The sequence below is a fragment of the Phacochoerus africanus genome, chromosome 11 (genome assembly GCF_016906955.1).
Source record: "Phacochoerus africanus isolate WHEZ1 chromosome 11, ROS_Pafr_v1, whole genome shotgun sequence".
NCBI classification, from domain to species: Eukaryota; Metazoa; Chordata; class Mammalia; order Artiodactyla; family Suidae; genus Phacochoerus; species Phacochoerus africanus.
In genome coordinates this window covers 126,286,275-126,299,766 of record NC_062554.1, presented here as the reverse complement: position 1 = coordinate 126,299,766, position 13,492 = coordinate 126,286,275, and the positions used below count along the sequence as shown (strand labels likewise).

At 37.1% G+C, this 13,492-nt stretch overlaps 1 protein-coding gene across 2 annotated transcripts in view; it reads right to left on the bottom strand.

Annotated features, from left to right (window-relative positions):
- HMCN1 (hemicentin 1) overlaps positions 1–13,492 on the bottom strand; it is a 497,854-nt gene that overhangs the window by 359,454 nt on the left and 124,908 nt on the right. For both annotated transcript variants that reach the window (XM_047753862.1, XM_047753863.1), the window contains exons 3-4: positions 6,957–7,115; positions 5,618–5,740 (exon numbers count right to left, since the gene is read on the bottom strand). In XM_047753862.1, the coding sequence (XP_047609818.1) occupies positions 5,618–5,740; positions 6,957–7,115 (282 nt within the window). The remainder of the gene's footprint in view (positions 1–5,617; positions 5,741–6,956; positions 7,116–13,492) is intronic.

Genomic DNA, 13,492 nt, shown 5'->3' with positions numbered 1-13,492 from the left:
AAAAGGGAACCCTCCTGCACTGTTGGTGGGAATGTAAACTGGTACAGCCACTATGGAGAACAGTTTGGAGATACCTTAGAAATCTATACATAGAACTTCCATATGACCCCGCAATCCCACTCTTGGGCATCTATCTGGACAAAACTCTACTTAAAAGAGACACGTGCACCCGCATGTTCATTGCAGCACTATTCACAATAGCCAGGACATGGAAACAACCCAAATGTCCATCGACAGAGGATTGGATTCGGAAGAGGTGGTATATATACACAATGGAATACTACTCAGCCATAAAAAAGAATGACATAATGCCATTTGCAGCAACATGGATGGAGCTAGAAAATCTCATACTGAGTGAAATGAGCCAGAAAGACAAAGACAAATACCATAAGATATCACTCATAACTGGAATCTAATATCCAGCACAAATGAACATCTCCTTAGAAAAGAAAATCATGGACTTGGAAAAGAGACTTGTGGCTGCCTGATGGGAGGGGGAGGGAGTGGGAGGGATCGGGAGCTTGGGCTTATCAGACACAACTTAGAATAGATTTACAAGGAGATCCTGCTGAATAGCATTGAGAACTTTGTCTAGATACTCATGTTGCAACAGAAGAAAGGCTGGGGGAAAAAATGTAAATGTAATGTATACATGTAAGGATAACCTGACCCCCTTGCTGTACAGTGGGAAAAAAAAAAAAAAATCACTTCCTATTGAATGGCCATAAGAAGCACTCAGTAATTCTGATCTTATGAAACTTAATCACAGGGAAATCACCAAAGGAAAAAAAAGAGTTGTTGGAGCCTTTCGCCTCTAATAGAGAATGACGGTTGTGAGGAGCGTGCCTGTGCCGGAGCAGCACGGGAACCACTCCGGAAGAAAGCACTGAGTGTTAAAAAGGAACAGTGGGGTGAAAACATCCTATACCAAAGCCCTGCAAGTTCTATCATAGGGTAGTCATTAGGATACATTCTTACGGGAATTCAAAATGTTATCATTTAGCACCTTCAAAAAATATAAATTACTTGACAATTATCATTTTATTGAATAACACTTCCCTCTGATATAACATAGCCAGCTAGTCAGCATCACTTAGAGTTGGGGACCAAAACCAATCTATAGGTCTGGGATGTCCACGGAGAGGTTTTTTGGGGGAGATTGCAAGGAGAGATATTTAAAGGCATGAGTTGGAGAGAGGTGGAGAGAAACAATGAGCAACTCAGAACAAGGGAATTATCTATTTAATAATGGATCCTTTGTGTTGTTTTCTTTGACACAAGGATAGAACACCTGCGGATAACTCTGAGATTTCAAATTTGGACTTTTCTTAAACCAAAGGAAGCATTTTAGATCCACTGACAATCACCCGGTTTACAAAGAAATGAGTCAGACTGTTTAGCTCATTTTCCATCTTCAAAGGTGAATTGTTAAGTACATCCTTGAGATGTGTCTTAACTTGTATTTCCAAAACGTAATACCACACAATGATTTATAGGCCCTTGATGTTCAGCCAAATAATTTCTTTGCTTTGGTTTCTCTTTTATGTTAAATAAAGATAAAAGATACCTAGACCTTCTTAAAAAAGAAGAGGAAAAAAAAGGAAAAACAGGGAGAAAGAAAAAAAATCTTCGAGTTATCTCAAGAGAGAAATGATACAATATATCCCAGTAGGTAAGAAAATTAATGAACTGGATTAAGAGGATAAAACATAAGACTTTATAGTTTCTTTTAGACACAGTAAGTGAAAAAGTGCTCTTGAGTAAAGTGAAAGGAGTCAGTGTGCACATGGCCTCACTGCAGTTTTTATATGTGCATATATCATTACAGCATCAATTTTCCTGAGAGTTTATAATGTTTATGCAGTAGGAGAATTTGGTATGATGAGAAAAGAGAAGTGACTAAATTATATGTTCAAAGTTTGGCAAACCCATTTTTAAACTGTCACTCTGCTTTTGTTAAAATCTTTTACCTTGGTGGCTTTCTTTAAGGAACATGTTGGCTTACACAAGGCCAGTAACCCCCTCAGAGTGTCTTTTTTCATACACATCAAAAAAGAACCAGCTCCCCAGCCTCTTCCCGGGACTCTCCACTCAAATTTATTTCCCAGCAACAACTAGCCATCTGGTTTCTAACAAAAGAGTGGCACAATTTCCCCACTTTGCAAACAAAATAATAACATTGTAAGGATTATACTAATACAAATGAACATTTATTGAGTACTTACCCTGTCCTGGACCTTGAGTGGAACATTTTACATGCATTATCTCATTTAATCTTATAAAACTTCCTGAAATGTATAATTCTATTGTCCCCATTTTACCAACTAGGAAACTGGAACTTTCAGAGACCACGTCACAGAGATATACAGAATTCTCATCAGTTAGGATGCACTGATCTTTAGGTCACTCAATACTCAACTCTAACAGGCTTAAGCCAAAAGATCACTTCCCTAACTCAGGAGCTTTGAGGTAGGATGCGTCAAGGTGTTGACTTAATCTAAAGACTGAATTTTCTTAGGTCTTTACCCCCCAACTCTTGTATTTTTTTCATCCTCAGACTTGCATGAAGATGCCTGCACCAGATCTGGTTTTCATATCCATGCAAGAAAATACCCAGAAGAAGAGAATTTTCCTAAGACACCCTTAACTAAACTCCCCTACAGTCTCAGGCACAAAGGAGATGAGATGAACTTTCCTGAACCAACTGGAAAGAGGGTTGCAATTGCGATGGTTGACATAAGAAGTAAGGTCCAATTCTGTTTGTATCAAAGTCCAGCTTATAAGAAGTGGACAATTTAAGCAATGCTTTTCTTTCATCCTACTCAGTCTAGCTAAATATAAAGATCAGAGTATAAGTTGATGATATGGAAGAAAAACACTATTAACATACCAGTGGGTTAAATTTCTGTTATTTCTCTGTATCTAAAAAATTTCCTGCAATTTATGCCAAATTTTTATAAACTGGTACTCCTATAAATTGTTTTGTAACTGTTCTAAGTATGAGGACTACAAAGATTATGCAACACCTCATTTATTTAATAATTAAGCCCATATCCCTGGAGGGCTTATATTCTCAATTTAAGACAATAATATTCTAAATTTTTAAGTCAATGTCCTCTGAGTAAATGAATATAAATACAGTTACATATATAAGACAGACCATGCCATATTCTAGCTCTGGGACCCAACCCCTATTAAAGCCCTATAATTCTCCCTACAAGGTCACCCCATTTATTTTGAGAATGCTGAGGTTGTGCCTGACCACTCACAGCAGGTGCAAGCCTTTGTTCTTTCAAATGCCCTATGTTTCCGCCTTGGCCTGGTTTTTTCTTACCTCTTCTCTTCTTTAGCATCTTCTGCTGGGAACTACCCTGTCCACTGGGCACGTATCATCTGCTGGCACTAGGTCCCATCTGTCTGCCCTGGATACCCCTGCCACTTCTCTAAAGCCACACAGCCCCCTAAGTGGGTCATTCCCTCACTGATACGAGAAGGGGGCTTTTCCTCATTTATGCCCTACTTTGTGCTGATAATATCAACTGTACTCCAGAGTCTTACACAAACTCCCAGTTAAAACCAACTCCAACCAGTAGACTTTCCAATGTTAGGGTCAAGCACAGAGTATGTGATGAGATAAGAAACCCAGTTCCTGAGAGCCCTGCACACTTCTCCAACTATTCCTTCCCAGGCTCCCAAAGTCCCCAGCAGATATCCACTCAGACAACTGCTAAGGGTTCCCCCTGTGGGTGGTAGACCTGTCCAGGCATTTCTGGATCAGTACAGTGGACCCAATATGGACTCAAGCCATAGCTTCCTCTTGTTTCTTATAAGAAAAATACATATTATGCTAAACTTCCAGGTTCGTATATCATATATTAACAAAAATATTTCTACTAAACTGTTTATTCTAGAAATTTGCAATGTCCTATTGGTGCCACTATGAAGTAACAGCAACACTTCAGTTATAAAATGACTACTGAATCATTTCATTTAAGACAAGGGGGTCTGTTAATGACATATAGCTTTTATACTGACTATATTCCCTACGTCACACATTTCATCCTTAAAACTTATTTATTTTATACTTAGGAGTTTGTACCTTTTAAACTCTTTTACCTGTTTTGCCACTTCCCCCTCACAGCATTCACAAACTGAATCCTTATTCCCCTGAGCCGACAGGGAAGCCCCCGCCCCCCAGTAACCACTTATTTGTTCTCTGTATCTGTGAGTCTGTTTCTGTTCTGTTACATCTGTTCGTTTGTTTTATTTTTTTAGATTTCACATATAAATGAAAATATACAATATTTGTCTTTCTATATCGTATTTTGCTAAGCATAATACCCTCTAGGTTATACATATATATGTGTGTATTTTATATATATTAAAATTAAAACCCTGTGCTACAAAAAAAACCCCATATTTTTAGCTCACATGGGCTTATCAGACACAACTTAGAATAGATTTACAAGGAGATCCTGCTGAATAGCATTGAGAACTTTGTCTAGATACTCATGTTGCAACAGAAGAAAGGCTGGGGGAAAAAATGTAAATGTAATGTATACATGTAAGGATAACCTGACCCCCTTGCTGTACAGTGGGAAAAAAAATAATAATAAATAATTTAAAAAAAAAAGAAAAAGAAACTTAAATATTTACCACATAATAAATCACAAAGAGGAAAAAACACATACATACATCTACATGTGTATGTATGTGTATATATACATATGTATGTGTGTATGTATCATTGATATATATGTAAGTATATATATGTGAACATATATATACATATACAGACTATAAGCATGTTTGTTATCCTTCAGTTAATATTTGAAAAAATGTTCAGAAAAATTTTAAATATATTAATTAATGACAAACAAAAAATACAACTTCTGCAGATACAGTGACCACATCAACCAAATGCAAATGATGCCTACATAATACTTAATCTTTGTTCTGGCATGTTCCTAGAAACTTAAGTGAAATCCAAATAAATAAATAAATAAATAAAATGTTATCACCAAATAAGAACGAGGCAAGGCAACGAAAGAGAAAGAATCATGACAATAAGCTACATCTCCAACGCTTTTTTTTTTAGAAAATACCAAGATTTTCTTAGTATAAGTTATAGATTTTACTATCATAAAACTTGCCAGATAAGCATAGATTTACTTATAGTTTTTTACTTTTAATCGGAGTGATCAAACTTCATTAGATGTTGGCTCGATAACTTTTTTACATTCTGCTTTAGTAAACAAATGTAAAATGAGTCAGGAAAGGTCAAATCAAGTTACATTTATCCAAAAGCTGTACAGTAAAAATACAAACTGAGTTAATTAAACAACAAGAACTACAAAAATTTTCAAGTTCTACTAAATGAATTTTAAATAAATGTATGCTTACATCTAAAGAATTTATCGATATAGCATAATGCAGTCTCAAAATTAATACCAGATAAATCTATGCTTCTCTGCCTTTATTTATCATGGCCTGGGCGGGGGGGGGAGGGGAACCTTTCTGTTTGAACTGTTTTTGCAATCAAAACTGATACAATTAGGTTTACCTAACGGATGTTGGTAAGGATGCTGGTAGTAAAGTAGACCCACTTTAAACTGACCTCATTAACTTGTTTTTTGTCCAGATGGAACACTTGACCAGAACTTGTAGAGGCAATTTCTTCATAGACTCTATATCCAATATGGCTCCTGTCATCACAATCTCCAGTGAGCACAAATACCACCTACGATTTTTTTAAAAAGAAGACATTTTAAAGGATTTTTAGAAATCAATATATATTTATTGAGCACTTACTATGTATTAGCATTCTACCAGGCAATTGGGATATATACATAAAATCATATACATATTTCTCCCTACGTTCATGCAATTTGCTGATGATCTTGAAATACCTCTTCCCAAAGAAGTAAAGCTTATTTTGTCATAATTTTCTTCTTTTGCTTGTTTCCTTTTGTTTATTTGTTTTTGCTTTTTTTATGGCCTCGCCCATGGCACATGGAAGTTCCCAGGCTAGGGGTCAAATTGGAGCTGCAGCTGCTGCCCACAGCCACAGCAGTGTGGGATCCAAGCCATGTCTGTGACCTATACCACAGCTCACAGTAATGCTGGATACTTTAAACCACTAAGCAAGGCCAGGGATCAAACCCGTGACCTGAGGGATCCTTACTGCTGAGCCACAATGGGGACTTCCTTATTTTGTCATCTTTGAATCAAGCCTTGGACAAATGACGCGTTTTGGTCAGTGGCACAAGAGAGTTCTAAGCCTACACTTAAAAGGCCTTGTGTGCTTCCACTTGGTCTCTAGCGTTTCTGCCTTGGTCTTGAGAAAAATATGCCTCAACAAGCCTCCTGGTCTCAGAGGGAGGCTGAGAAACCTATGAGTCAGAGCCCAGTCACCCCAGAGATCAGCCTAGATAAGCCAAACCTGAACTATGCCCAGAAACACAAGTAAGCAAGCAGAGCCTAGGGCAACTGAGCCCTGCAAACATGTGAGAAATAAACGATTACTGTTTTAAATCACTGAGAGTTAGGACAGCTTGTTATGCAGCAAAAGCTCACCGATACAAATGAGTAACTAACTCAGACAAGATTCCACATAAGAGATGATATTTGAAATACAGGCCCTTTTTCCTAGGGCTATGTTTTTATCAGTTATGAGGATAAGAAGGTAACAAGCATCTTAATTAATCCCTAATAATTTCTTGTCCATATTTAACAAGGCATCCATGTGCTGTATACAAATATCACATACCCATGAAGTACGCTTACATTAAATGACACACACATATGAAGTACACTTATATGGCTCATCAATGGTAATTATGGATATTTGCCACACATTTTATAGTCCAAAAGGGGAGGCAATCTCCTGCATGCTGTATCCCTTACAGCTGTATTCAGATGGAGACTCTGGGGGTCAGGGTTTGACTCCTACTCACTTGTGATTGTTTCTGCTGGATGAGCTGCAGCACCTCATGAGTGAGCCGATAATCCTTAGACCGTGCATCAGTGAAAACATAGATGAAAGAACCAGGAAGCGAAATTTCCAAGGCAATTTTTATAGCTCCAATACTCATTTCTGGACAATCGCCACCACCCTGGTGAGGAACAGGGAGAAAAATTCAATTACTTCATTAGCAGAAAAGAGATAACTTAGTGCCAGAACTGAGCAACCTCTCTTTGCTTTTATCTTCTGCCAGTTTGTCACTGGATTCACCCCTTCGGTTACAGGGAGCTGGACAAGGTAGAAAGAGATGTGGAAACAGAAAAAAACTGTACTGAATTTTAAAAATTCATCCCAAGCATGCAAAAATGGTAGAAATTTGTATATACTTTTTAGTCACACATATGTTGAGTGACTCCCATTTTCTTACATGACTATTTCATGCGTCCCCTCTTTTCTTACCCCTTCTCACTCTTATTTGATGACTCTGCTTCTACTGCACTGAGAAGAGAGAAATCATTGGAAGAGAACTCCCATAAACTCCAGCCCTGATAACCTACAGATGAAGGAATCATTGACACTCAGGGCTAAGGCGAACTTCTCACCTGTGCCTAATCACGGACAGGGCTCCTGGGGTACCCTTCTCTCTATCCCACCATTAAATATTCCTTATTTACTAGATCATTCCCACCAGCAAGTAAACATACTGGTCTATCTCCCATACCCCAAGTATCTGCTTGAGAAATTAGGCATAGAGAATTAGGCAGAGAGACGAATAAAACAAAGTGTTTTGTCCTTAAGGAGCTCATGGTCTAGAAAAAACAATCAAATAAAAAACAGGGCAGCTGTGGATCATGGGGAATCTTGCGGTTCCACAGTATACCTGAACCCAATGAGTAAGAGTTTTTCAAAAAGATGAAAGGGCTAAGCTTTCATCTCTAAACACTGGAGGTTCTCTTTGAGTCTCCTGCTGGGGCTTTCTGTAGACTCCAACCAGTCTCTGAATCTGACAGGTGTCTGGAGCATCACAGATATAAAATCAGGGTCACAATAACCAAGCATTAATATTGTTTACACTTTACCTCTGACCACCTGAAGAATCTTTCCTTGCACCAGATCCCACTCAACACTTACAGCCTCCAAATGATTTGGACCAGAGCACATGTTATAAATTACTTCTATTGAAACATCCATGAAACATTACGGCACGTTCTTAATGGTAGGGGACTGGATGCTATAGCAACCTGATCTTCACTTTCATGAAGACAGTAACTATGGACTCCCAGAAATTTTACTGAGTTAGCAGTCCCTTCTATTTTTGCAGTAATTATCGCCTATCCTCTATTATCTATGAGCATTTTCATGGCATTTAGTTCAACAGAAAACATCCTTCTCACAAACTTGTATACATGTATCCTGAGATTGTACTTATCTCCCAAATTCCAATTTTCCATTTACAACTGCTTGTTAAGACATCTACTCCTAGATGTTTTATAGGTATCCACAATGCATCTACTATGGAACTCATTATATTTCACCAACCTTAACTTCCGTACTTTTGCTGATGGTACTATCGGCCTCATCAGTGATTGAGCCATTTTCCTTCTACAACCATCATGAATCTGTCCCCTCCCTTCCTCTTTACGTCCTACAATTCACTCTTCTTATCATTAAATTTAATACAAGAATTATCTGCTCTTCCTACCTCCAAACTATATTTCCTGAAGTAAAGAGCTACCTATATCACATTCCTACTTAAAATCTTCCATTAACTACTGTGTTGAATCAAGTTATCTCTCCAGCTTTCGATCTCCTGTTGCTCCCTTTAAATCACTTCCTTTAAGCTGAGAAAATTTCCTGCTTTTAAATACGTCCCACACTTCACACCTTAATGACATTATTTCATTCAAGTAATTTTTCTACTGCTGCTCCATCTCCACCATCAAACATTCCTCAGTGGTGTATGTATGTCTTAAAAAATCTCCCATTTTTCTATAAGCTCTTTGGTGGCAGGTACTTTGAGCTGAGTCCTTAAATTTCCAGTTCATAACATCCGCTGATATAATCACTGAGTACATATGTTAAATTGAACTATTCTCATTCCAAGGTTGAGATAATATGGCTTCCCCCCTTTAAAAAGTTATTTTCTCCCATTCAGACGTGATTCCTCACTCTTAAGGTGTACTCTGATTTTCTTTATTATTTAATAACATATTTTCATTGGCGTAGTAGTTATTTGGAGGGATTAACCTGTACAACAAATGCCCTTGAATGAGGATTTATGTGCTAGGAAGATGAAAAACAGCAACTGGGCATCTTCAAAACCTTAGTATGTTACACAGGAATGATTTTTACTTGCAGCCAACTTTATATATCTGTAGTGAATATTCTGGACTGCTCAAAAATTTATTACATTCCTATTGTATTTTCAGAACCTTAAACACATCGAATTCCTCAACTTGGTGACATTGTGCATCTGAGTATGAAGCACAGTATGTTATCCATTCCACAGGCATTTGTTAAATGGCCAAGAACACAATACAGCTCTGTGGTAAATAAGTCAACAGAGAGATTAATTGTTTTTTACTATTTGTCACCTAGTGTCAAGGGGCTAGGAGAAGACTTCTGACTATGGGCCAAAAATTAGAACAGCTAAGTAATCTCCAGAGATAAGCGCAGGAATGATAAACCTTGTCCAGTTACTGAGTGAAGACCAGTCTTTGAGCCACCTGGCTTGCATTCAAATTTACTCTAATTGGATCTCAGGATGCTTATCCCTAAACATCATCCAGGAGTAGGCTCCAGAGACCACTAGAATCCTTGGAAGTTTGCCTATCTCATCGTGCATGGAGGTTCCCGAAAAGAAAATTAAATTTCTTTTTTTCCAAAAGAAGTTAACATATAATACTGTAGCCTTATAAAGCTGCTTATCTGATACTTAAGTTCCATTTTCTAAGCATTTTAATTTATAAATAACCATTAAAGTGATCTATAAAAGGAAGACTATAGACTTATACTCTCTAATATAGGAGCCACATACTAGTCTCATACGCCCATTGAGTACTTGAAATATGACTAGTGAAAGTGAGGAACTGAATGGTTCATTTTAATTCATTTAATTTCAAAACTGAAGGACTACTAATTTTTTATCCTGATGACATGTTAAACATAATGTTTTAGAGAAAATGTGTTACCTAGATAATTTAAATTAATTTCGACATTTTAAAAGTTACATATGTGGCTCACACTGTATGTTGTTGAACAGCTCTGCTTTAGAATGATACATTTGGTTTAGCTATGCAGGCTTCATTCTAGACTGTTATTTGTATGGTTGTTGCTTTGATTTAAAAGCCTTCCATGAACTTTGCTTCCTAGAAAAAGCTATTAGGAACTACATTCAAGTTGCTTTAATTAACTGAGGTTTAGGAATTAAGCTACAATCTACTCTAAAAATCTATAAATCATTTACACACACAAAGCTTACAAATAAGCTTTTTATATATTTACATATACAGTATCTTGTCAACTTAACTCACAGGTTTTCGAGTTTTTCTAATAGGATTTCCCAAATCATTAACGGACCTTCTGATCATTAACTTTAACTAAAAGATAAATTTGTCAGAATAGAACTAGAAAGAACCACTGTCAAAATAAGCCTCGCAAATCTGTGGCAAACTCATATGCAGATTATAAAATTAGAGCAAAGAGATTGTGACTGAAACGATAAAAATAAACTGTTTTAAGTTTCAATCTTAAAAAAAAAAAAAAAGTAGTCCTTTAAAGATCTTAAGACATTTTGTTTTGACCTGAAAATCAAATAGGACAAAAAATGTAAAATATTCTATAAAACATCTATGATGGAGAAATTTAGAATGGATGAAATTGAACCCAGGAAAAGTCTATTTAATTTAATTTGTTGGTATTAAGACACTCTACTTGGTTTTTTTGCCTCTTTTTTTTTTTTTTTTTTTTTAGGGCCGCACTTGTGGTACATGAAAATTACCAGGCTAGGGGTCAAATCAATTACAGTTGCCAGCCTCCACCACAGCCACAGTGACTCAGGATCCGAGCCGCATCTGCAATCTATGCTACAGCTCATGGCAGTCCTGGATCCTTGACCCACTGAGCGAGGCCAGGGATCAAACCCACATCCTCATGGATACCAGTCAGATTCCTTTCTGCTGCACTACAAGGGAACTCCCAGACACTCTATTTGTATTAACTTGTGCCAAGCCTTGAGGCACTGTTGTCACATACACTAAGCTACTTACACTTTACGTCAGTTGATGAGATAGGTATCGTTTTTAGCACATGTTACTGACAGAGCATTAAATCTTGACCCTATTTCCAGGATCATACAACCACTAAGTGAAATGATGAGGATCTGAATTCAATTCTGCCTGGCCTGAGGGTTCATGCAAACTCTAGTGAGGTATTTTATTTCCTTCAACTCCCATGACTGCAAGTAGCTTGTCAGAGACACTTTAAAAGCAGCAGAAGAAAGATCCTTATTCTTCTGGATGCCCACAGAATGTGGTTCATTCTTCTATTAGAGAGTTCACTGAATTGTCTTTGTAATTTATCAGCTTCCTCCCACTAGATCTTTGATTGTTGAGGAACTAAGTGTTCCATTGTTGTTTGATGAATGGTTGGATAAATGAATGAACAGTGGGTAAAGGAGTGAATGAGACTGAGCAGTTTTGACACAATCTAGACACACTGTATTCAGTCTGAGTGCCACACAAGCCTGGACCATCTCATTTCAAGTAATGTAATTCCAGAGCTAAGTCTTCTAAAAATATAAGTGCCAAAAGTTGCTCTTTAACCAAGCAATACACATATGAGCATATTATGTGTGTGTATGTGTATTCTTGTGCTATATAAAACACCCCCAAGCTTCCCCTCTCCCTCTCCTCTCCTCTCCCTCCTCACTCCCTCCTGGCCACATGAGGTTAAATTTTATACTTAATAAAAGAAAACAAACACAGAAATGTACATGTAACCCCCAGAACACATCAACCTACACACATACATGAAGGTGAAAGCTGTGAGGGAAATAAATTGTATAATGTATTGAATTACATTTTATATATATATATATATATATATGAAGGGCCCTTGATAATTTTGCATTTTTATCTGAACTCCAAAATACAGCTCATCTGTATCAGTAGGTACATGCATCATTTTATCTTTCTCATTTTACTGATGGCTACCACTTTACTGAGTTGCCAAAGACACTTCAGATAGAAAAAAAATGTGGATTGAAAAAAAGCAGAAGCATGGGAAACATTGCTCTTGGAATTAAAGGGGACAAAAACTAATCTAAGAGTTACAGTGAAAATTATGATCAGAAAATAAATTCCTGTAAAGTAAGATTAAATAAGAATGAACAGAAATCCTGTAAGTCAAGAGAGGAAGAGAAGAGATTATCACGCAGTCTTTTCTAAATACAAGAGAGTGCAGGAGTGGTACCGGAATAAACAGAACCTTTAAACTTGGAGAGGAGTTGGAAAAAAATGAGATCCCTGTCCAACACCTAGTGGGAAAATGCTCATCGAACAAAGGATCAGAGAAAGAAGGCTAATCTCAAAGCAACCTAGTCAACCTGTTTCAATTCTCCTATTCTCATCATCCATTTTCAATGATGGATGATTAATATTTATACCAGCAATTTCCCAGTTATGCCTAACTCTAAACAATCAAAAAATGAAATATTTTTGGTAGGCTCATCCTGAGTTCAAAAAACGCCTACTGGCATTACAATACTCACTCTTGTTCTAACACGACTACAACCCATGAAGCCTAGTTTCAGAGTCAAACTACATTCCTTTTGCATGCAACACCCATTGTTTTGAATGTCTTATTTGTGTGATTTGCCCTCTATTTATAAGATTTAGGAGTAAAACTCAGTTGCAAGCTGAACAAAAGTCTACAACCCTCAGTTCTCCTTCTTAAAATACATTTGTGCATTTCCATAACCAAAAAAACAGAACGTACATGTGGAAACCATTAAATGACACTGAATTTAATTCAAAGTTGCTTCAAGCAAGTATAAAATAAATCAGAATGACTGTAGAATCCTAATGCACCAGTGACATTTGGTCTTCATCACTTGCAGAAAATATGGCAGGGAGGTACTGAGAGACAGAGGATTTCAGAAACCAAACTCCAAACACACATAATCAAGAAAAGAAGAGGCTACATCCCAGGTGGTCCACCCATGCTGCCCTTGACTAGTCTCAAGAAGGTGGGCTCCAAATCAAGGCATCAAAGACCTACTGACCTTGATTCCAGGAACATGAAAGGTAAACAATTACAAACATTTCCAGGCTTTCAGGTTCTTACCCATCAGTAGTAAGCATCTAACTTTTAGCAACTGATCTTTCCATTTGTTGGACTTATTTCATGTTGGGCTTTAAGAGAAGATTTCATTCACTGCCATTTAAATAATCATAAAGAATACTCTACATACAAGGCATTTGACTTCTTGATTAATATATCAGAAAATGATGTGCCTTCATACTTTAA